This window comes from Pelophylax lessonae (assembly GCF_965119305.1).
Source record: "Pelophylax lessonae genome assembly, chromosome: 4".
NCBI classification, from domain to species: domain Eukaryota; kingdom Metazoa; phylum Chordata; class Amphibia; order Anura; family Ranidae; genus Pelophylax; species Pelophylax lessonae.
Window position 1 is genome coordinate 473,604,009 of NC_138771.1, and position 25,638 is coordinate 473,629,646.

The following is a 25,638-nucleotide window of genomic DNA, read 5'->3' on the forward strand; positions in this document are numbered from 1 at the left end:
AGCATCATACTAACAAGCCGAAAATCGGCAGATCGGTCGTCGGACGAAAATTCCCTGCCGATTTACGACGCGTGTGTACGAGGCTTTAGACTCTGCACCATTGGGACCCCCGAGTTGGTTTTCTACAAGGACTCACCACCATAGAAACCTGACAGCTTCATCCATTTCTGTATAAACACACTCTAACAAATGGGATTTTTGCTTGAAATTAATTTTTCATGTATCAAAATGCACAAGTCTCCCTACATGATATTGAACAAATGTGAACAAACCCTAGGCATGAACGCTTGTCTAATTGTATTTTTGCCAAGGGCTTGTTGGTGCCTTCTGGCTCAGCCCACCATGACTTTGTACAATGATGAAAAGTTAGACACACATGTTCCATTTCTTTTCATTTTGACCTCTTATTAACATCACATATTTCACTTTTCCTTCGAGGGTCTGTCTCTAAGAAATACGGAGCTTTGTAGCGGTGTTACAAATATTATTTTTATTGCATGCAAATTACAGCAAAGTCTTTCATGTCTGTAAGACAATGGGCACAATTTACGAAGGCTCACCACGAGGGGAAAGCAACACTTGGCTTAAACTTATGACAAGCCTCAAAAAACCCTGGGAAATCAGTGAGCCTTTTTCTACATTTCATCAGCAGATTTGTGGAGGAAGGATCTGATTACAGACAGGTGTTTAGCCTTAGTTTTTAAAATCCCCTTTCTTATTAAATCATTTTGCCACCTGTTTCTGTGTCCATTTTTACTATAACTGAAAAATACAGTTTGGCGTGGGCCCAAGGGATAGAATATAGCTCTGTGGACTATGGAGTGATGGAGGGGATTGTGAGCGCAATAAATGTGAGTTAATACAGCTGTATATGGTGTACATGTGGCCATGAGATTTCTGGCTAATATTAAACATGGAATGGTTGCGGGATGAATTATTGCCTCAGTTTAGATATCATCCTAAAGTTTCGAGTCTTAAATTGAATCTGTTATTTGCCCATGCAGTACAAAGCAACAGGTTTACTTTATTGCAGCTGCTTATGCTTATCTTTGCTTTGCTCTGCTTTCAGTCCTTTGGCCTGGGGAAGCAAAGTGACATACCTGGTACTTCAAAGTATGGGGTAGCATGTGTCTCATTCTTATTCCCCCCCGCATGACAATGCTGGTGATTGGCCGCTCAGGCCACTGAGTCTTCAGCCTGCTTAACACTTGTGTAGCACCCTCTAGTGTGCTACTAGAATAATTCAGGCAAATGTATTTGACTCATGGTAAGTGTAAGTCTGGAATCTGGGCCAGGGTTTATTACAGGTCAGGCTGGATGACTCATACAGGCAGGTATTTTTTGCCTCCCCGGTTCTAGAAGTTTGGAGAAACTTCTAGAAAGTAGTGGGTGGAGATCAGAAGGGTTTATCTGCATACATAGAAAAACTTGGCCAATCCCCAAGCTTTCTGTCCTGGCAGGGTGGCTAGGCCAGCCCTTAGATATGAATAAGTCATGCTGAGGAGGCTGTCGTGGCCTAAGAGGGGTCCCCTAGGTCTAGGGGAGGCCCCAGCTCCAGGCTGGGCTCGAGCTAGCTCAGGAGGATACCATCAGCAAAGCGGTTTAAATTGGAATCTTGCCTATGGGTCCTTTCACACGAGCGATCCGATCAGATCCGCCTGTCAGTTTTTTAGGCTGATCTGATCGGATCCCCCATGCATCCCTATGGGGCAGCGGATGTCAGCGGAGACATGTCCGCTGACACCCGCTGCCATCCGCATCCGATCCTGTCCGTGAAATCGGGACGGATTGAAACCCTATTTTCCATCCGTCCAGGGGATTAGATCAAATGGGATCGGATGAGAGCGGACAGGCGCTCTCATCCGATTCCCCCATAGAGATGCATGGGGCTCTGATACCTCCCTCTCTGCATACAGAGCGGAGAGGGAGCTGTCACCTGCCTGCTCAGTGCGGTATCAGTGTATCGATCCTATGGAGGCGGACCGTGTGAAAGAAGCCTAAAAGCAGTGGGAGCAAGGAGGACAGAAAAATCTATGTATTTATTTATTTTTTTAAGGTCCTTGATGGTAAATTTTAGCCGATGTTAGCATTTCATATGCACTGCCCGTCATGCCTTTTAAATTTAATTTAATTCATTAAAAAAATACTTGTGTACTTGTGATATTTAATGCCACATTTTTGTGTGTCCACTGCTAATGGAATTGTGTCAACTTTCTGTGGGTCCTCTGTGGGTGAAATTAGACCCCTCTCTGAGGGTAGCATTGCACCCCTTTCTGTGGGTGGAATAGCACTCCTTCCTGTGGGTGTTCTGTGGGTGAAATTAGGCCCCTTTCTGTGGGTATTCTGTGGGTTAAATTAGGCTCCCAGTGGGTGAAATGTAGGCCTGCGGAATATAATCGAAAGATCGATGCATCACGATTCGACCCTTTGCGATTCTGCATCGATGCGGTTTGCCGGCAACATCGATTAGGAAATGACGTCATCAGCCGCGGCCACGCCCTATCGCCTAAGGGAGAAAAAGACCGCAGCTGATTGGTGGATTAGTGCGGGAGCTTAATAAAAAGGCTCCGCCCCTCCTCTTCCGTCTCTTTGACCCGGGCCGAGGCGCAGCAAGAACATCCCCCGTGTGTATCGGTGTCCCACAGCCAAGAAGCCAGCCAGCCAGCCAAGCCAGAAGCCAGTCCACACTCCACACACAGGAGCCCCAAGTGCGTCCCCGCAGCCAACCAGTGCCGCCAGCCTCACCGTAGCTGACCCAGGCCCAGCCGCCACGCCACTGCCAGTGACGCCAGCCGCCCGCCACTGAGCCCAGAGAGCAGCACAGCACCTGTCCTCCTCTGCAATGCAGTGCACAACAACCCACACAGTCACACAGCAGGTATGTCCGAACGAATAATTCATAATTGTATTAATCATGGGGGTCTCGAGTCTGTATCTGTCTCTGGGGGATGTCTGTGATGGGGGGGGACGGTCAGGGACGGACAGGGGACGGTCGGTCGGGGCCCGGGGGTACTGTTCTGCTGTGGCAGGCTGGCAGCCAGGGGGGCTCTCTCTGAGTGTCAGTGGGGGGTCTCTGTCAGTGTCAGCTGTGGCGGTCTGGGCAAGGGGGGGACTCACTCAGTGTTTGTCAGTGCTGTGGGGGATTGGGGAAGGTGTGGGACAGTGGGACATCCAGGTCTCTGTCAGTGTGTCAGGCTGTCAGCTCAGCTGTGGGGGGAGGGGGGTCTCTGTCAGTGTCACTGTCACAGGCAGGCAACTGTGGGGTAAAGAGGGGGTCTCAGTGGCTCTGGCTCAGTGCATGCATAAGAGGGAGTCTGACAGACAGACAGACAGTCATATTTTATGAAAGATGTTGCTTGCTTGACTTGTTGCGCCTTAGTTTACAAGTGGTATTTTTTTTTTTTAAAACACTGACAGAGTTTGGCAACTTACGCCATCCGTCTCCATCACATACGTGGTAGTATGGTAATGGCAGAAGGAGAAAAAGATAGAGAGATAAAAAAATGCATCTAGCGTTTTAAGAGCAAACATCTGGGCACATTTCGGATTTTACGAACACACAGGGAAGCGTGAGTTGGACAAGACACACGCCGCGTGTAAAGCCTGTCACACAAAAATTAAATACCTAGGGAATACTACGAACTTGAGAAACCATGTTAGCCGTTTTCACTCTGAGTTAGTAACACCTGTCGCCACCAGCGGTGCCACCACTGCCACCACTGCCAAGGAAAGACTGCTAGACCCAGATCAGCCAAGAATTGATGCCATACTGTCAACTTATCCGCCCAACTCAGAAAAAGGGAAGAAACTAACCAAAGCTGTGGCAGCTTTCATCGCCAAGGACCTACGGCCTTACTCAGTTGTGGACAACGCCGGGTTTCGCTACCTTTTGAAGACGCTAGAGCCACGTTATAAGATCCCATCACGCAGTCACTTTACAGAAAACGTTATACCTGCACTCTACCACGACACCAAAGCTCAGGTACTTGCGTCAATGAACCAAGCCAGTCGAGTCGCAATAACGTGTGATTCATGGACTTCAGTCACAACGGAGTCCTATGTTACAATAACAGCACATTACATTACTAAGGACTGGCAGGTCTTGTCACATGTGTTGCAAACAAGAGCCATTTATGAGCTACTGTCTCATGTCGTGGAAGAATGGCAGCTGTCTGATAAATCTGTAGTGCTTGTGACCGACAACGCGGCGAACATGCATAGTTGCAGCTCAAGTTGGTAAATTTCCTCAAGTTAAATGTTTTGCCCATACACTCAATCTTGCATGTCAGCGGGCACTGAAAGGGGCCACGCTCTCCGGGCTTCTCACCAGAGTGCGACGAATATCCACATTCTTTCATCACAGCACTAGAGCAAGCCACTGTCTAAAAGAGGAACAGAAATGTATGGGCCTGAAGAATCATAAGCTAATAATTGATGTGCCAACAAGATGGAACAGCGCATATGACATGGTCGAGAGGTTCTTAGAACAACAACCTGCAGTTTGTGCCACCTTGCTGTCTCCAGAAGTCAGAAAAGGAGAGTCTGATCTCTGCACTCTCAATGAAACAGATGTGTCAAATGCAGAGGACGCTGTGAGTGCATTAAAGCCAATGAAGGATGCAACCTTGCTGATGTCAGAAGAGCGCAACCCAACAGTGTCTCTCATTGCCCCTCTAAATGCACAACTGCTCCAGAGCATGACAGACACCATGGGAGACACACCCATGACCCATGAGATCAAGAATGCCATCAAAACAGATCTCCTGAAGAGGTACTGCAGTGAGGCAGAGAAGAAGATCCTTCATACAGCCTCTGCACTGGATCCTCGCTTTAAAGGACTGCCTTTTATTCTCACAGAGGAGGAGAGATTGGAGATATACAGAGGAGTGACTGAGGAGGCTGCATCTTTGGAGGTAATTAGAATTTCATCATGTTTCCTCCCAGACAGCTAGAAGCTCAGCTACATTGTGTTGTGTAATAACAATCTGATTCACTGATGCGGTGTGGGAAGTGGAACTGTATGGTATGGATTACCGTGCAGTTTCCCACACCTCATAAATGAATCACACTCTTAGTTCAGCTCTTCTTATACTATTATCTTTTGTTCAAACACACAGATTACATGTATTAGAAGAACAAATGTGGATGAAGTGCCTAGGGAAAAAGCAACTGTGGAAGAAGAAACACCCATTGAGGACAGCCATTCTCCTCCCAAAAAAAAGGCCACAACATCACTGCTCATGACTTTGCTGGGGCAGTCATTCACTGATGGTGCAATAGAACCTAAGACCCCCTATGCCAAGGCAGAAGACGAAATGGAAAAATATTGTAAAGCCCCACCTATGCCTCTCACTGAGGACCCTTTGAAATGGTGGCGTGAGCATGAGGTCATATTTCCCCTCCTCTCTCAGCTGTCAAAGCAATACTTGTGTATCCCAGGTACAAGTGTATCTGCAGAGCGGGTTTTCTCTACTGCAGGAGATGTTATAACAGCGAAAAGAAGCAGTCTGAAACCTGAGCATGTGGATCAGCTAGTGTTCTTACAGAAAAACCTACATGTTTCCAAATGCTAAGCACTGAAATAATTACTAATTCATGTTTTTAATGAATTAGTAATTACTAATTCAGTCTGCAGCCAGTCACCAGTCAGTCACACCACCAGTCTTGTTTTATAGCTTTATAGCACTGATGGTTTGTTTTTGAAGATTGTCCTGTCCAATGTGTCCATTTCCAATCCATAATCCGTTCCGTTGCTTCACACTAAAAGTGTCTAGGCAAGTAGGCAGGGGTTCATTTAACCCTCAACCAAATAAATAATATTAAAGTGTATTTTCTTCTAGACAATTGACTGACACCAAGCCAGCCACGATGCAGCATTATAGGAAGGAAAATCATTAAGAGAAATAACTTGTACATTTGAAGCTTAACCTCGAGTAAATCTTATCTTATTGGATCACAAATAAATACACCAATTGTGGATTCTTGTGTAATATACTATATTTGTGAGTTTGTGAATGTGACCCCCATAGGATTTCCTCAAGGTTAAGCTTCAGTTGACAATTTATTCTCTCAAGGATTTTCCTTCCTCTAATGGTGGCTTGTTGGCTAGCTTGGCTTCAGCTACAGATGTAATCGACGACGTGGTAGAGTGCTGCTCAGTGCAGTGCAGGTAAAGTTTTCTTTCTGTAACGTGACTGACTGACTGTCGTGACAACTCAAGAGCTTATAACGCAGCTCTAGCATTAACTCAACACACACACACACACACGTGTGTGTGTGTGTGTGTGTTGAGTTGATGCTGAGGCTGCGTATAAGCTTTTGAGTTGTCACGAGTCACGACACACACTGTGTTTAGTTGACTGGCAATGGCAGGGGCAAACACAATCACAGTGAACCTGGAACATTTTATATTTTTTACAGCTTTTCTGGCACTGGAGAGATGGAGAATGGCTTTTTTTCAAAAATAGTCCATTCACATAAGTGAATTGATATTTAAGCTTAAGCTTATATTTGTATAACTCCCCTCTAGCAGCCATCAACTCACTTCACTTGAGTTGACTGGCAGTTGCAGGGGGAAACAAACATCACGGTGAACATGGAAGTTATGCAGTAGTGCACTATTGCCAGGTTCACCTTTGATGTTTGCTACTAGTCAGGAAGTGCTCTGTTTTGTAGAGGACAGGTTATGGCACACACCTGGAATTTATTGCAACGCATGTCTGTCTGCTGGTGTCTGTTGTACTCTGTAGCAATAGCAAGTGTAGGGGGTTCCCTCAACCAAACAAATACTAAAGGTAAAAGTGTATCTAGATAACTGAAGGCAAGCCAGCCACGGCACAGGAAAGGACATCCTTGAAAGATTAAATCAATCATACATTGAAGCGTAAAACCTTGATTAAATCTTTACTGGATCACAAATACACACAAACCTGACCTAACCTATATGCCTTGAGTTGTACCAGTGTGCCAATGCCAAACCTTTCTTCAGTTCTCATGATTCTGATGCAGACTGTTGTGTGTATTTTTGTGATCCCATGAAGATTTACTCAAGGTTTAAGCTTCAGTTGATGATTTACTCTTTCAAGGGTTTTCCTTCCTCTAATGGTGGCTTTGGCTTGGCTTCAGTTTGGTTTAATCGTGAATTTATGATGACCATTTTCACAAGAATATTAGCTTGGCTGGCTGGCTTCTTCTATCTTGGCTTTAAAGTACAACTATAGGCAAAACTTTATCCAAAATCAAAAAAGTTTTGCCTTTAGTTGTACTTTAAATGGTAAAGGCCTGGCTTATATTAATATTTTCTTTTATGAAGCAGTAAACTACACTACAACAGTTTTTTTACTCATTTTACTGTTACTTCTAGTAAAATACTAGTGTTGTTGTCTGTCTCTGCTATGCTATTTGCATTTTCAGACCTTCCTATATGTTTGCAGTGCAAGTGCACTAAAGTATGCAGGGCTTGCAGGCCATGACAGGGTCCAGAAAAGTGTCCTTTTAAGCAAATGAAAATAAAAAGGATTCTTTTATTTGTGACTGCTTGATTGTTTGTTTTTTTTTATAAAGTTTTGAAAACCATTGGGCAGTGGGCTGGGCATGGGCATTGGACAGTAATCGTGATGCATCGTGATGCATCGCGGAATCTAATCGCGACCCTAATAATCATGGGTAAGTGAAGATGCGCAGCCCTTGTGGAATGCCCCTTTCTGAGGGTTTGAAAAGGCCCCTCTTTCTGGTACCTCACTGCTTACCGCCACCAAAAGGGTGCTGTTAAGTATTGCAGCTTTTTTTAGTTCTTGTTTCTTTTGTATATTGGACTTAACAGATTACAGCACAATTTTTTTGCGAGTTACTGACATATTTTTTTTTTTTTGTTTACCACAAAATCGTTATTATTTTGTTTTAAATGAACTGGACTTTTTTTACAGCATGCAATAATTTATGCAAATGAGTAACATGATACCCTTCCTGCATGCGGTACAGCTTAGTGAATTGACCCCACTCTGCTTAACCCTTTCATCCTTGCCCTGGGAGACCTTCAGAGCAGCCAAGAGGGCTGGTAGTGCCTGCAAACAGTAGCTGGGAGCAGATCTTCACAAGGAGAGGATACACTCCTGCATGCAATTTGGCTCAATTTTTGTGCTATTTCCAAGAGGGGCTAAGATCTCCTAGTCTGTAATGGACTTTTGCCACTAATCTACTGAGCACTGTGTGAGGAAAGGAAAGAAAGCAGTTCGGGATCTTTTTGTACAGAGGAAGGAAGTTGTCCCCATTTTGTGGTTGTTTGCTTCACGTTGGACATCCCATAAATCCCTTCACCCATCCAAGTTGTTACCCTCAATAACACATCAAAAACAAAACCAAGGGACTGTGTTTGGATGCAAGTGGAGAATGCATGTTGTCTATCTGTGTAGGAGTAGGAGAGCCAGTTACCAGCAGCCCCTACAGCGGTAGTCCTACATTTACTTCATAGGGAGCCTTGGTGTGGCCTTTCACATCTCCAAGGGACTACATATAATGCAAAGTGTACACAAAGCTACAGAAAATGGTCACATTCTGAGTCTGGACACAATATAGTAGATCATCAGAGATTGCTAGAGGGCAAGAGAACATTGGCTGTGGACATGCTACAGGCATGGTTGGAGTAGCATGCTTCAGGTGACAATGAAAGATTGGGATTGCCATTATAATAGGTTGATAGCTGGTGAAGCAATACCCCAAAGGAGCTGCTGGAAATGTTGGGTTCTCCTAATACTTCCAATAAAAACCTACCTATAACTGGACATAATAGTACACCAATGGCACCAATAGGAGATACACTATATTACCAAAAGTATTGGGACACCTGCCTTTACACGCAAATGAACTTTAATGGCATCCCAGTCTTAGTCAGTGGGGTTCAATATTGAGTTGGTCCACCCTTTTTAGCTATAACAGCTTCAACTCTTCTGGGAAGGCTGTCCACAAGGTTTAGGAGTGTGTCTATGGGAATGTTTGACCATTCTTCCAGTAGCGCATTTGTGAAGTCAGGCACTGATGTTGGGGGGAATGCCTGGCTCACAGTCTCCGCTCTAATTTACCCCAAAGGGGTTCTATCGTGTTGAGGTCAGGACTCTGTGCAGGCCAGTCAAGTTCTTCCACCCCAAACTTCCTCATCCATGTCTTTATGGGCCTTGCTTTGTGCACTGGTGAACAGTCATGTTGGAACAGGAAGGGGCAATCCCCAAACTGTTCACAAGTGGCCCTCCGGCAGCACGCACATGCCCCCTGCAGGCGGAAGTGCGGGATCACGTATATATATACATGATCCTGCGCACAGCTGCCACTCTGTACCAGTAAAAGTGTTATAGCGTGGAAAGCAAGTGGTAAAACATATCTGGCTGAATAAATCTATAATAAAAACATTTATGACTGAATAACACATGGATTATTTGCCCTATCAATCATTGTTTTCTGCTATATGATTGCTGTTTTTATCTTTCATTGTGCCACACTGCAGAAAAAAAAAAAATATATATAGCGTATACAATTGCGACACAAGTCATATTGTAATTGAATGTTATCAAAAATTGCCTTTCCTTTTCAATCTACAGCTGCTGTAATTTTCCTAAAGTGAAATGCAATATGGCTACCTGGAGGTGTTCATTTGCTGCTTTTGTGATTGCTTACCGATTTTCCCAGAAGTCTGCCTAAGATACAAGTCAGATTTTAGGCATCCCCTGCCAGAAAAAAATATTTTTTTGTGAGATCCCAATAGGAACACATCTAAAGGCCTAGCAGATTTCCTAATTAGTGCTCTGCGGGTGCACAGCTCAGCTGACTGATAATTGTAAAAACACTCCCATTAGACCCACTCAGCCTAGGGGCACAGAGGAACAAACAGTGATTTCTTCAGAATAACAAAAGGTAGGAATCTGCCACAAAGGTTGTAATAATCCTTGTAATGTGCATAGATCACCCAGAGGGTAATATTTATTTCTCAATAATAGTGAAGTTACACTTTAAGTAACCTAATTTGAGCCTTTTAGGACTTATTTTTAGTTTTTCACTGCTCCATTACCCTAATATTAGCCCAAGGTAGAACTGGGCTTTTAGCACACCTACATACTAATATTTAACACCCATAACCCCCTTACCCCTCTTTAGACCACACATTTTACATCCACCTGAGGCTTTTATTCTGTTTAATCAGTAAGTAAACTTTTAGAGGACTTAGTTGAAGATTTTTTGCTTCACTTCTACATTACAGTTCCTTTTTTACTGAAGTTGCCAGACCTTTCATCACTTATTGCCAGCACGTCTAGCACCCTCTTAACATTAGCTGTCATTTTATGACTTTGTTGCGTTTTTTTTTTATTTTTGCAATTCCTTTTAGTCTAAGCCCTAATGATTAATACCAAAGTTTGCCACAGAACAATGTCAGTCTCATCCTTGCAATAACAATACTGAAGTTTATTTATATATATTTTATAGAATACGTTTATTGGAGTGGCCTGCAGTTTTCAGGAATGATGTAGGTGTGTTTATAATGCTGAGTATTTTAAGTGCAAGAAGAGTTTGTACAGATCCTTTGTACCTAACACTATGAAAAGAACATCCTTTGCTTTTAATGTTCTTTATATAGATACATGAAGATGCGCATATGAAACTGCAGACTATGAGGTAACAAGACCTTCACTGTTATTTGCATATAACTCACTGCTGCTAGAATGAATATATTAAATGCACTTTTTTTTTCCATTTATAACATAACTGCAATGATATAACAAATGTTACACTAGAGCTGGTCATACATCTCTCCAACTGATTAATCCTCTTCAGTTTCACCAACAACTAGGTAGTGGGAAGGCCACTACCATTGGTATTGACTTTAAATACAAAACAAAACCAACATGATCAATAATATAAGATCTATTATATAAGATCTTTTTTCATCATTAGAAACTACATATGCACGCTTAAAAAATAGATTTTTTAAGAAATGCGTTTGATGAAAATCTGCATATGCAAGACTTTTGTGACGTATATAATAATCATAGGTGTGCGTAGCCTATTGCATAAGGGTGTGCACCCCAAATCTCAAACACACATGCATGTTTGTGTGTATGTGTATATATACAGTATCTCACAAAAGTGAGTACACCCCTCACATTTTTGGAAATATTTTATTATATCTTTTCATGTGACAACACTGAAGAAATGACACTTTGCTACAATGTAAAGTAGTGAGTGTACAGCTTGTATAACAGTGTACATCTGCTTTCCCCTCAAAATAATTTCAACACACAGCCAATAATGTCTGAACAGCCTGCAAGAAAAGTGAGTACACCCCTAAGTGAAAATGTCAAAACTGGGCTGAAAGTGTCAATATTTTGTGTGGCCACCATTATGTTTCAGCACTGCCTTAACCCTCTTGGGCATGGAGTTCACCAGAGCTTCACAGGTTGCCACTGGAGTCCTCTTCCACTCCTCCATGATGACATCACGGGGCTGGTGGATGTTAGAGACCTTGCGCTCCCCTACCTTCCATTTGACAATGCCCCACAGATGCTCAATAGGGTTTAGGTCTGGAGACATGCTTGGCCAGTCCATCATCTTTACCCTCAGCTTCTTTAGCAAGGCAGTGGTTGTCTTAGAGGTGTGTTTGGGGTCCTTATTGGAATACAGCTCTGCGTCCCAGTCTCCGAAAGGAGGGGAACATGCTCTGCTTTAGTATGTCACAGTCCATGCTGACATTCATGGTTCCCTCAATGAACTGTAGCTCCCCAGTGCCGGCAGCACTCATGCAGCCCCAGACCATGACACTCTCACCACCATGCTTGACTGTAGGCAAGACACACTTGTCTTTGTACTCCTCACCTGGTTGCCGCCACACACGCTTGACACCATCTGAACCAAATAAGTTTATCTTGGTCTCATCAGACCACAGGGCATGGTTCCAGTAATCCATGTCCTTAGTCTACTTGTCTTTAGCAGACTGTTTGCGGGCTTTCTTGTGCATCATCTTTAGAAGAGGCTTGCTTGGGATAACAGCTATGTAGATCAATTTGATGCAGTGTGTGGCCTATGGTCTGAGCATTGACAGGCTGACCCCCACCCCTTCAACCTCTGCAGCAATGCTGTTAGCACTCATATGTCTATTTCCCAAAGACAACCTCTAGATATGACGCTGAACGCGTGCACTCAACATCTTTGGTTGACCATAGCGAGCCCTGTTCTGAGTGGAACCTGTCCTGTTAAACCGCTGTATGGTCTTGGCCACCGTGCTGCAGCTCAGTTTCAGGGTCTTGGCAATATTCTTAAAGCCTAGGCCATCTTTATGTAGAGCAACAATTTTTTTTTTCAGATCCTCAGAGAGTTCTTTGCCATGAGGTGCCATGTTGAGCTTCCAGTGACCAGTATGAGAGAGGGAGAGCGATAACACTAAATTTAACACACCTGCTCCCCATTAACACATAAGACCTTTAACACTAATGAGTCACATGACACCGGGGAGGGAAAATGGCTAATTGGGCCCAATGTGGACATTTTCACTTATGGGTGTACTCACTTTTGTTTAGACATTGATGTTTAGACATTGATGTGTGTTGAGTTATTTTGAGGGGACAGCAAATTTACACTGTTATACAAGCTGTAGTGTACACTCACTACTTTACATTTTAGCAAAGTGTCATTTCTTCAGCGTTGCTCTACATTTGATGATTCGATGGAATTTTTGTTGTGGCTACTCTATGCAGTGTTTTTCAAAATAACCAAGGCACTTCAACAAAAAAAAACTTTATTTTGTAGAAAACACATTGATCAAAATTAGAGAACAGTAATGACTGTAGCACGTAGAAAGAATAAAACTAAAATTTCTGAACAATTAGGTAGGAAGTCCACATGCCCTTGCTTTGAATGACACATCTGCAGCCACAGGACATCACTAGTCTCTCACACTGCTCTGGTGTGATTTTTGTTCCACTATTCTTCCAGTCTCTTCCACAGTTTGTTGACTGTAGTAGGTTTCTTGGCCATAACTTTGCCGCCAAGGATCTTCCAAGGGTTTTCTATTGGGTTTAGATCTATACTCTGGGCTGGCCATTTCATTATTTCAAAGTTTTCAGCTTCGAGGAACTGCTTTACCCGTTTTCCTGTGTGTTCTCTAATTTTGATTAATGTTCTTTTTCAAACCTCATTGAAGTTTTTTATTCTGTGCTTCAAAATGTATTTAACCCATGAAATATGCTTAACAAAACTGCTCTTTTACTCCTGTTTAGATCATTTAAAATAGGACTAAGCAGTGAACTTGAAATTTAGGAAAATGTAGGTTGTTCTCTAATTTTGATCTCCAGTGTGTGTGTGTATATATATATATATATATATATATATATATACACATACACACACTTTTTAAAATACATTTTAACAAACATTTTTAAATATATTAAAACATGGGTGGTGTCAGTAGGGCAGTGGACAGTGTCAGTAGGGCAGAGGTTGGTGTGAGTCAGTAGAGCAGTGGACATGTCAGTAGGGCAGAGGTTGGTGTCAATCAGTAGAGCAATGGATGGAGTCAGTAGGGCAGAGTCTAAACTCACCCCCTGCGTGGCAGGGAGTGATTAGGGTGTGCCCAGGCACATCCGGCACACCGTGTGCCCACGTCTATGATAATAATGATGTTATAATGGATCTGTGCATGATCTGAACCAGTCAACTTTTATGTCTGAGAGCTCTGTTTTATTTGAGGAAATATAAAGTTTGCCCCTCCCCACATTTTGTTTTATATATACTTATTTCTGAGGATTACCCTACTGTATGTTTTTCCAAAGCTTGTTTAACCACTTGCAGATCGCCTGCCCACAATGTACTGCCGACAGATGGCTCATGTAATCAAAGCGATGTAACAGCACGTTGCAACCTACTTTCAGGTTTTCAGCGCACATGTGTGCATGCCCCGGCTGGCCCTCACGGTCATTTGCTGCAGGAGCAGGGTCCCTGCTGATCGCCTACAAAAAAAAAGAGAATGCAGTCCTGTGCCTGTGATAGTAAACACAAGTACTGGATCTAGCTGGTTCTTCTCCACCTGAACCCTTTTCGGTCCAGGAAGAGAGGAGAGAATACCACACTGTGAGTAAAATAAGCACACTTTACACACACCTTAGTTAGACACATTTAACCCCTTGATCGCCTTGATTAACTCTTTGATCACCCCTGTCACCCAGCCAGTGCCACTCGTGTCAGTGTACAGTATTTTTCACTGATTGCTGTATTGCTGTCACTAGCGACATCAGATAGCATCAAGGTCAGTAAGCGTCCCTCCCAGCCGGGGTCACCTAGCATTAGATTGCCTGCACACTATCGCACTTACCTCTGCACCCCCCATCCACATCTCCCTTTCACCCTTCTTCAGCTCTGGGCTCTGCATGCACCCCCCCCCCCCCAAACTGCCCCCATCTTTTTGCTATCTTCTTAAATGCTCCACCATCTTCCATGCATCTTACTTTTATTTCTGTATTAAGCTGAAACACCCAGTCGGCTCTAGTACCTCCCTTCCTTGCGGGGAGATCATCCAGTGGGGTTGTCGGCATCTGCACTGCGCCCTGGTCACCTGCATCTCCCCTGCCCCCATCCTGCACTCAGCGGGAGCCGCTCAAGAGATCAGATCTGAGGGAGTCTTTGGGAGACAAGCTGTCACCTTGTAAACATAGAAGATGGACTTCTGTGTTTACATGTGATAGTGGTGAGCAGGGAGGAGAGGGCCTGAGCCAGAGGTGGTGGAACTGAGTTCCACCAAGTTTCAGCTGAGAAAAAAAACCCTGTAAATGACCACTAACAGAAATATACTAGTTCACCTCTTAGTATAGTGTCCCCAGCATCGCAGCATTAGTAGGATCAGCACTGTTATCTGCAAGCACTTGCATTTAGCCCCCCTGCCCCCCCCCCCCTCAACAAGTGCAATGTAAGTATATCATTGTCACCTCTGATACATTGCACACAAAACTGCAGTGTTAGAAAGTTTAGGCCTGATCTCTACTGGTACTAGCAGGTACATTTTATTCCTAGTGATTCAAGCAGTCGCTGACAGCGAGGAGCTCTTTTTCCTGTGAGTTGCACTAGGTACCTGTAAATTTAGTGCCCAAAATGTCTCAACAAAGGTACCTTAGTGAAGAGGCATACAGGATTCTGAGTATGACAGATGAGAGCGAAGGGGGTGCAGCTGCAGGCATCATCCTGGTATTGTTGTTTTCAGCCAGCGATTTGTTTTCTTGTAAAAGCAAGCCTAGTGGCTAATTAGCTGCTGGGTTGCTTTTATAAGCAGGTCAAATTGCATGACAAGTCACACCCTATTGTAGGCTATGGCACGGTTCAAATCGAGGGCTAAGAGGGGATTTTTCTCACAATAGAAAGATTTACCCTTACTTCCCATTAAGTCTACAGGACTGGAAGTAAATAAGTATCTCCCTAATGAGACAGATGACAGAAAAAAAACTCACAGCAGTATTAACCCCTCCCTACTCTCACTAAAATTAAAAAAAAAAAGTTTTGACTTTAAAGCAAGAACAGATTCTTTCCCATCAACAAATTGCTGTTGGTAGAACTGTACTACAATTTATACTATACACAACGCTGAACTCAAGTCAATGTGAAATGATTGTTTTCTGAGTCCACAACTTTACAACCTCTCCGACAAATGTGTGACCGTTGTCTTCAGGCAGTTGAAAAGAAAAAGGCATTTTAAATGAAAAGGGAGCCTTAAATCAGAGCCGAGTTGCACGCGTAACCAATACCAAGGTAATAGCTACAAGCCGAGGAGTCAGAAAGAAATGCTTGTATATTTTGACTAGGCAATGAAAAGTGTAATTGAACAAGAGGCGCACTGCTATTATCTGTTAACCTTTTCTCTCCCAGTTATGTGGAACTAATGGGAACCTCACTCAAGTCTGGCCAAACATAAGGGGGTGGTTTTCAAAATCACAGCAATGGTAAGTAAGAGAATTCCAGACAAAACACATGATTTTGCAGCAAATATGTAAAATATAGGCTTTTAACTTGTGCCTGCGTCTTCTTTTGAAAGGAAAAATATTTTTCCAATAATTGGTCCCTGTAGCAGGTAATGCAACCTGTTTTCAGCCTGCTTTTCGATGTTAAGCTTGCCATTGCCTACAATGCTACCCTTTTCAAAAGTCAGCTCTACCCCAAGAGTTATAGATTTATTCTGATTCATAATGTGCAACAATTAGTGTACGATCAAATCTCTAGTAGCCCATCATTTTACTAGTTAACTAAAGAAGATGTAGCACCCTCCTAGGTAGGTGCTATAGAGAGAAAGTTTAGTTTTGGGGTCCTGTCTGCTTACCAGAAGGACTGCAGGTAAATCTATATTGTTCTCTGCTTACCAGAGAGCAGGATCTGTTAGTGAAGTCTGCTCATTGTATTCAGGTGCAACTCATTCTGTCTGCAGAGTGTTTCACACTGGTCCAATAGGGAGGCATATTGGACCGTGGGAGGAAACCTGACAAACGAGTGCACAGGCTATTGATACAGCATTGGTGATTTGGCCAGGAAAAGTGTCTCGTTGAAAGCTGGGATACTGTATAAAAGCCAGGAGCACATGTGCTTGGGGTCTTTTGGCTGGATAGCAGAGTCCCGGAGGGAGGGGGCAGCTGTCTCCTCCTCTGTGGAGGGGTTGTGAGGCCTCAGGTGGTCGACCTGAGGGCCTAGAGAGTATCAGTGAGGAGCTGAACCCAGAGGTCCAGGGAAGCTGACGGGGAGGGGAGAAACTGGAGGATCTGATTCTGCAGTAAAGTGAGTACAGATCTGTGTCAAGGGGCCTGACCTGAGGGGGGCCACCCCTGCAGCTAGAAGAGTCAGTGGATGGGTGTCAGTAAAGGGGATGCTAGTGAGTGTCCCAAAGTGTCCCAAAGATAATGTAGATTCACCAAGTCTATTGCTGGAGAACGAGCAATGAGACTTAACCCTTTCCATACATGTGGCAGTATGGTCAAAGCAGTGGGACTGCTTCCACAAGAAACCTGGTGAGGCCAAGTGAGAGTTGTCCTTATTAACTGTATATATAGTTCCAGTTGGAGTAACCCACTATTCCCTTCTCCCATCCAAGTTCCAAAATAAACGCTAAAACCCAATATTCCTGGACTGTTTGTTGAGTGACGAGTCATCAGGAGTAATATGGGATGTGTGAACTGTACCCTAAGTGACTGTGTGCTGGTAATTTAGAGGAGGCCCGAGAAGTCATCTTACAGCAGGCCCTAAGGGGACAGTACTACAAATATATAACCCCAACATTTCATATTCCTGATGTACCTGTTGTACCATGTACTTGCATGAAAAAGTATCTTCTTCTCTTTGTATCGCTTTCTATGTCTCAAATACCTGGTGATCCTGCCAGTCTCCCTGCTTCCCTGTTTCAAATTGTCCACACTAAGCATGAGAGCACATCTATGCAAACATGGTCAGTTTTCTAGCTGTGCTGAGAGCAGAGCCTAACTGTCCTTCAATGATCAAACTTGACAACGAATACAAAACACAGCTCTCCTGCGTTTAGAGGTGGGTCTCACGAAGGTATCACTCTAGGCTCTTATACTCTTAATCTTGTCCTCACAGGATAACTGCCACCTTGCTGCCCTCTCAAGACAGGGGGATGTCTGGATATACTTGAATCAAGAAATAAACAGAGGGCACACTGGCCTAGTGCAGTATCTTCAATAAAAATGACTTTATTAGGTAAACATTCAAATTCATACTCACAAACATAGGTTTGACAAAGGCACATCAATTCCCATGTTATGACATCAAAACTATTGCATAGCAGGTAAGATGTCCTCAATACGACTGGCTGATGCGTTTCAAGGTCCTGCCTCTTCCTCGGAGCCAACTGTAATTGATTTTTGGGGGTCTGACACAGCTATATGAAATCCCAAATGTTCCTCTGTGTAATGAACAAATGAAAATTAATTTTAAACACGGCCCCCTTTGCTTCCCAAAGTAGAGAGCTGGTCAACAATCTCCTCACCACTGCGTAAGCTCTCACTATACCAGCAGCCTCGGTGTGAAAGGTAGATGGGGTAAGGAGAACAGAAGGTTGCAAATCGGAAAGAGAGGATATACCAAACAGTGACCTGCAAAGAGGTAGGGAGAGGCATTCACAGGCACCTCCTAAGAATGAAAGGGCAATCAAAAGAAAACAAACAGGAGTTGCTGTGCATGTGCCTGTAGAAGATACAAGAACTGAAGGGCTGTGTCACAGCTGTGTCAGAGCTCTGAGGAAGAGGCAGGACCTCGAAACGCGTCAGTCAGTCGTATTGAGGATATCTTACTGTAACGCTCCTGCGTTTTTGTTATAGGCTGGATTTGCAGCTGCAAAATCTCCACTCAGTAGTCATGTAGAGATGTGTTGAATACCAGATCCAACTCTCCAGGACTCATCACCGTGGGCCTGTCAGCTTCAACATACAGATATATACACACTCAATGAGATGTTCCTGGAGTGATAGGATGTATATGATAGTATGAAGGTGATGTGCTGAAGGGACAGGTGTGAACAGTGACAAGGATGGTAAGCACTTGATAGGTTTGTACAGGAGAGTTCAAGATGGTATTTAGGAATGCAGATAGGTTAGTATCGAGTATGCTAACAGGTGGTGAGGACAGCAGATGAAAAATACAGGATAGACTAACCCAGTGCAAGGATAGATAGTAGTAGACAGGAGAGCTAGCAATCTATGCAGCAGTGCAGATGATAGATGGTAGTATTCTCAAGAGCTAGCAATCTATGTAACAGTGCAGATGATAGGATAGTATGGATAGGTAGTAACAGTCCTTAATGCAATAGTAGTAGTGTAAGTTATGGAGGTTTCCCCTGCGGGGTACTTATCACTATAGTATAGTAGTAGAAGGGTCCGGTGATGAGGAAGTGATCCAGTAGCGAGATACAGGGATCAGTAGCGAGGTTCGGGTCTGAGGAAGTGATCCTGGTAGCGAGATACAGGGATCTGTAGCGAGGTTCCACAGCGAGACACGCTTGTAAGCATAGATGCAAGGCAGGTTGAACAAACATGTGAGTGAGAACGCCGACGGTTGAAATAGCCGCTCTGCGGCGCTCAGTGATGACAGCATCGGTCTTAAAGGTGTATGCGCACCTACCAGAAGAGAATGGTGGGATGCATACACGGAATGGAAAGTGGAATAAGGGTACCAGAGGTACCAGAACATTACACTTACCTGCTATGCGATAGTTTTGATGCTGTAACATGGGAATTGATGTGCTTTTGTTAAATCTATGTTTGTGAGTATGGATTTGAATGTTTACTTAATAAAGCCGTTTTTATTGAGGATAATGCGGTAGGCCAGTGTGCCCTCTGTCTATTTCTTGATTTCAGTGATCAGGCTTGCCCTGACAGGCCCCCCCTTCCTGCACAGTCATTCACTGGGAAGATCAGTGTGCTGCTGTTTCTCCTGCCCCAGAGGGGATGTGATCACTTCTAAAAAAGGGTCAAAAAGGTATTAATAATGTGTGGGGTTTTTTTTTTTATATCAATGCACAAATGTTTTGTCTTTCAATTCTATTTTAAACTGAATGGGCTGTTTTACAAGGTGAGGGTTTACACATAATTTTAACTAAAACTAAAAATAAATAAATAAATAAAATACATTACAATCATACCTCTTCTTCACCGCAGTTTGTCTTTTTTAAAACAGAGAAATGGACTGGGGACGTAGAATCCCTATTTCCTTTCTTTTTAGCCTCAGCTGCACTGCGGATGACTGAAAAGAAGTCTCTGTACAGGGGCATCATACTCATACACAAACTGAAGCTCAGTAAACACAGCTTACTATGCTTCACAAATGAATAAACACAGGAGCGATTGTTACCGATCATTTACCGTGTTCATTCAGGAAGGGGCTGGTAAACATGACACATGTACGAAGCTTCCCCCTCTCCATCCTGACAACAATTTTCCACCCCAGCAGCAGTCGCAGCTGGCGGGAGCTAAAGCCGGCTAGTAGGTGGTGGGGGGGGGGTGGCACAGAGGGGTCAGATCAGTGCGGGAGATCTATTTGCAAATTTTAACCCCCCCCTGCAGCACCCAAAGCCGCAGGAGTAGTCAGCAGCTGCAGCAGAGCTACAGGGGATTGGTGCTGCACAGCGGAGCTGTGGGGATCAGCTGGATCACTCCTGTGTGCAGTATGTGACAGTGCATAGTGGGGCCCCCTTCCCTAGGGGCCCGCACAAACTTCACGCTGGGTCATACACCACTGTAGTACACCCTTCCCACCCCTCCAGTCCCTGCTGTATTGTATTGTATGATATGCCGTTGTAGTACATCCTCCCCACTCCTCCATTGCCTGCTGTATTGTATTATATGATATGCCACTGTAGTACAATCTCCCCACCCCTACAGTCCCTGCTATATTCACTTCTTACTTACTTACTTAGTGGATGATGAACTGTCAGTGCCCACACAAGCCAATGCAATGGTCCAGGGATTTGAAATTCTTGTTCTTCTCCCTTCTCTCTGTGCAGCGCTTCCAAGCTGGATCAGAGTGATTCTGATTGGTCAGCGCCGGCACAGAGCAGTTAAAGGGATTGTAAAGCTTTACCATTTCTTTTTATTTAAATAACAAACATGTCAGACATTAATGGCTGTGTGTTGAGTTATTTTCAGGGGACAGCAAATTTACACTATTATACAAGCTGTACATTCACTACTTTACATTGTAGCTACCTGTGACACTTTTTTGGGGACCAGTGACACCAATACAATGATCAGTGCAAAAGTGTCATTTCTTCAGTGTTGTCACATGAAAAGATATAATAAAATATTTACAAAAATGGGGTGTACTCACTTTTGTGAGATACTGTACCTTTTCTGTGCAATGGTTTGGCACAGAGCAGCCTCAATCCTCTTCTTCTAAGGCCCCTTCCAATGCTCCTGGCTCCTCCCCCCATGAGTGCCCACAACAGGAAGCCACTTCCTATAAAGGCACTAGTGCTTGCTTGAGCCCAAGGCAGTTTGTGTCTTTTCCAGCACACGGACCGACTCGGCCTTGCCCCCCCGGCTCTCTGCTCACAGGTTTTGACTGACAGCAACAGTGATTAATGGAGAGGGGAGAAGATCTGTTGCAGATGTGTACAGCGCTGTATTGAGATCAGACTTAGGTAAGTATTTAAGGGGGCTGCAGGAGAGCTACTACTAAAAGGGTTTTTTACCCTAATGCATTAATGTCAAAAGCCTTTTACCTTTACAACCACTTGAATTTTTTACCATTTCCAAGAGTACCAATAGGAGAATGAAAAAGCTATATTTGTTCAACGCAGGCAGGGTTAGTCAAGTTAATGGAATGCCATCTAAATAAGGGTATTAGGGTGTTATTACTTATGGGGGTTAAAAAATCTTTCTTGATATAATTTTTCAAAAAAATTAAAAGAGAAAGGAAAGAAGGAAGAAGGCGGAAAGTAATTGGGATCTGGGGATGGGAGGGGGATGGAAGCATTTGTGAGGATAATCCCAGTTTATCTTTCTCCCAAGAGGCCCCTCTAATCAATATGTCTTGTTTTGACTTACCATGTACGGTGCCTTGTAAAAGTATTCATACCCCTTGACATTTTCCACAGTTTGTCTTGTTACAACCAAAAATGGAAATATTTTATGTGATAGACCAACACAAAGTGGCACATAATTTCACCTAAATCCAATTGAGAATCTGTGGCAGGACTTGAAAATTGCTGTTCAAAGACGCTTTCCATCCAATTTGATAAAGCTTGAGCTATTTTGGAGAGAAAAATGCGTAAAAAATTCACTCTCTAGAAAAGCTGGTAGAGAAGTTCCATAAAAGGACTTGCAGCTGTAATTGCAAATGAAAGGCAAAGTTTTGACTCTGGGGGGCTGAATACAAATGCACGCCACACTTTTCACATACTTATTTGTAAAAAAAATTTGAAAACCATTTATCATTTTCCTTCCACTTCACAATTATATGCCACTTTGTGTTGGTCTATTACATAAAATATATTTCCATTTTTGGTTGTAACATTACAAAATGTGGAAAATTTCAAGGGGTATGAATACTTTTTCAAGGCACTGTAACTACATATTTAACTGTATACCTGGAGTTCAGATTTAATTTGCTGGGAATGGCAACCCAACAAAAATTGTCTCTTCTGTGTCACTTTACAATTTCCGACAATGTAGCTAGCCTCTCTTGACATATACTTGTGTCTCTGCCTCCCACAAAACCAGTTTTATCTCCTTCGACTTTGCTCAACGCATTAGGCAGATGCTCCTCACAACCTTATATGCTAATAGGCTAGAGCGTTAATCTCTTAATCTCTTTGCATTTGAGACCTGGAGAAGTTAAAAAAAAAAAAAAGAAAAAAAAAAAAAAAAACCCTGACACCAGTGAAGTGTTATAAATGCAAACGACCTTCCAGGACCAGCCAGTTTCTGGAAGATAAAATAACACTCGTGATTACATCGGCACAGGGGCGAACGCAATATTTCCTTTCGCTGTGAGCATAAATAAACTCGATTGCCACAATCTGTCCACCTATTGTTAAGAAAGATAACATTGTCAGGCTATTATTTTGCTTTATTTTTTAAGCTGTATGGATTTTTATCATCAAAAATGTTATAGAGTTTGTATTTATGTTTCCGCAGGCTGAGCTTGAAGATCTAAGAGTTTTAGGTCAATTAAAAAATCAAGCATTTGGTACAGAAAATGAAAATTGTTTATGGCCGGAAGTGATCCAAATGAGAAATAAAAATAAAATTAAGCTGTTTGTTTAATTATTTGGCTTTAAGGGATATCTCAGCTCATTTCAAACAAAACAGAACAACTACTATATTGATGAATGTAAGCTGATAATTAAATGAAGATGCAAAGAGATGTAAAATAAGTTACATACCAGGTTACTATTTATTTCTGATTGCTAACTTTTGTTCTTACCCAATTGACCCTGTTTATCGCCTGACCTTCTCTGTCCTAGCAGAATGAGAGCCAGTCACAACGCGCCTGTCATGCGAATTGGATGCGGGGGAAACCCGCATCCAACTCGCATATGTGTGAATCCAGCCTTAATGTGGTGGCTGCATTCGTTTTCTTTTTTAGGCCTTTTTTCATTTCATTTCATTTTCACCTGATTATCCTGCCAGCAACACACTTGCTGTCATAGGGTAGCTCCACCCTTAATGGAGGAACAACGGAGACAACTTTGGACAGCAGCACTGTCAATCTTGTTAGAGGGTAGTTTAACCACTTCTGGACCGGAAGATTTTCCCCCTGAATGACCAGGCCATATTTTGCGATTCGGCAGTGCGTTACTTTAACGGACAATTGCGCGGCCGCGCGACGCTGTACCCAAATAAAATTAATGTCCTTTTTTCCCACAAATAGAGCTTTCCTTTGGTGGTATTTGATCATCTGTGTGATTTTTATTTTTTGCGCTATAAACAAAAAAAGAGCGACAATTCTGAAGAAAAAAATATTTTTTACTTTCTGCTATATAACATTCTCAAAAAAAAATGTAAAAATCAAAATTTTTTAACATTTTAGGCCAATTTGTTTTCTGCTACATATTTTTGGTAAAAAAAAATCGCAATAGGCGTATTTTGATTCACGTCTACTAACTACGGGAAAGATTTATGTCCTTTTTATTTATATATTTTTTTACTAGTAATGGCGGTGATCTGCAATTTTTAGCAGGACTGCGACATTGCAGCGGACAGAACGGACCCCTAACTGACATTTTCTACAGTTTTGGGGGGGGACCAGTGACATTACTACAGTAATCAGTGCTAAAAATATGCACTGTTACTGTAATAATAACACTGGCATGGAAGGGGTTAACATTGTGGGTGATCAAGGGGTTAAATGTGAGCCTAGGGGAGAGATTCTAACTGTGGGGGGCGGGGCTTGTGAAATGATCATAGAGACCTGTGATCCTATATAGAAGGATCACAGGGGCTCTATGATCATTCCAGGGGGGGAGCGATTGCGGGTGTCAGACAGCAATCGGAGCCGCCTGCCCCGTGCATCGGCTTCCCCGCTGCCGAGTGGGGGGCGGGAGTGCGCCGCCTGTGGTGCGCGCTCGCCCCCTAGCTGCAGGCGCACGACCGACGTAGGACTACGTCGGATTGCGCAGGAGGGTCGCCCTGCCGCAGTAAAAAGGCGGCGGGCGGTCCGGAAGAGGTTAAGATGCACTAGCGTGACTAGCAGATTTGGATGGACTTGTCAAATAGGCTAGAGTGTCGAAGTCCAGCTGCCACTTTATAAGCAGTTACAGTTTTTTTCCTTTTTGGTATAAAGGTTTAACATGAATTAATAAAAACTGACCAAGGAGTAAGCACTCCTTGTAATGATATTGCATACTGGGCACATGGAAAGCTGTGTGTGGCGGCCATATTGTTCAGGTCCAGGTTGTTCATGCTATTTTCTCAGAATATGAGACAGATCAGCAGTGACCTTCCCCCTGTCAGGACATGGACATTAGCGTATACAATCCACAACAGTTAACTGCATTCCAAAACCCTTTATCAGTACTTTCATAGGATTAGGAAAGCAAGCAGATACTGTATCTGTCCCTCTAATTTTATTCTTGACAATAATTTGCAATTCTGCAGACTGTAACCTGTAGGTGGTCAAATATATTAATACCTATAGAAAACTGTATCTGGGACATGATCATAAACACAGTGTAATCCTAGCGGCCACACCTTAGACCTGGTGATTGGTCAGGTAGTTTCTGTCAACATCCCCCCCGAGGTCCAGAAAAGAGGGTCTGCGACAACAGTTGTCAGCTTTTGTTTAAACCCCAAACCCAGAAACACCTGTCAAGTCTTATGAAAGCCACTGTACCATCTTGCTTGTTGATTGGACTCTGCTGAACCAGGACATGATAAGTATTTTTCATTCTTCAACCCTTCTTTTTTGTTGTTGCCTTGTTGTCTCTTTACCTTTGTAATACCTTTTTCCTGAGAGAAGCATGACAGCATAAACGTATGGGTAGACCCATCCCCCCAGTTCCAGGACTGGTTATACTATATAAATGAGTCGCCTCCCACCAGGCAGCATTCTCCTTTTTCTTTTTACCCTTACCTTGCCGGATTCATCTGGCCAAGCCACACAGGTTCAGCCTCTCCTGTGATGATGCTCCCTTTTGTACAGGTTGTAAAGCTCTTATATGGGGGAGACCTCCCCCCCCCATATTCCAGGTATTGGGGGTGCAGGCTTGAACCTGGAGCCATCAGCTTCAGGTTAGTTCATGTGCGCGTGTTATCTTATAGTCTGTGTCACCCTGCTGCCCTTTGCGCCGCCATCGCATCTATCAGATTGGAAATATATACCTTTATATTTTTTTGTCTGCTTGTGGCTTGTTTTGGGCTGTTGCCCCTCCCTAAGATGGTGTCTAGCTTACTTCTGATGGCCAGGCTGGGCGGCTTTCTTTAAGATGGCTCCCTGGGGACTTCCTGCCAGTGGGATGGAGCAAGATGGCATCTGGGATACTTCCGGTTCACTGAAATCAGTGGCCTGGAAAACGGCAGTGGCTCAAGCAGTTTCCACGATTATGTCAATGCAGGGGAAGGGTTTTCAGCTCCTTCAGCTGTTATCTGTGGTGGACGGGCAGGGAGTTGTGCGGACAAA

General features: G+C 43.4%; 2 protein-coding genes across 4 annotated transcripts in view; one reads left to right on the top strand and one right to left on the bottom strand.

Moving 5' to 3' along the window:
* The window catches only part of TSPAN9 (tetraspanin 9), a 989,451-nt gene that overhangs the window by 217,733 nt on the left and 746,080 nt on the right, over positions 1–25,638 (bottom strand). The gene's annotated exons all lie outside the window — the stretch shown is intronic.
* Positions 4,467–5,573, top strand: LOC309551993 (E3 SUMO-protein ligase ZBED1-like; the record flags this gene model as incomplete). Its single annotated transcript, XM_082252738.1, has 2 exons — positions 4,467–4,913; positions 5,118–5,573. The coding sequence occupies 2 exons, from the start codon at positions 4,467–4,469 to the stop codon at positions 5,571–5,573; spliced, it is 903 nt and encodes a 300-aa protein (XP_082108864.1).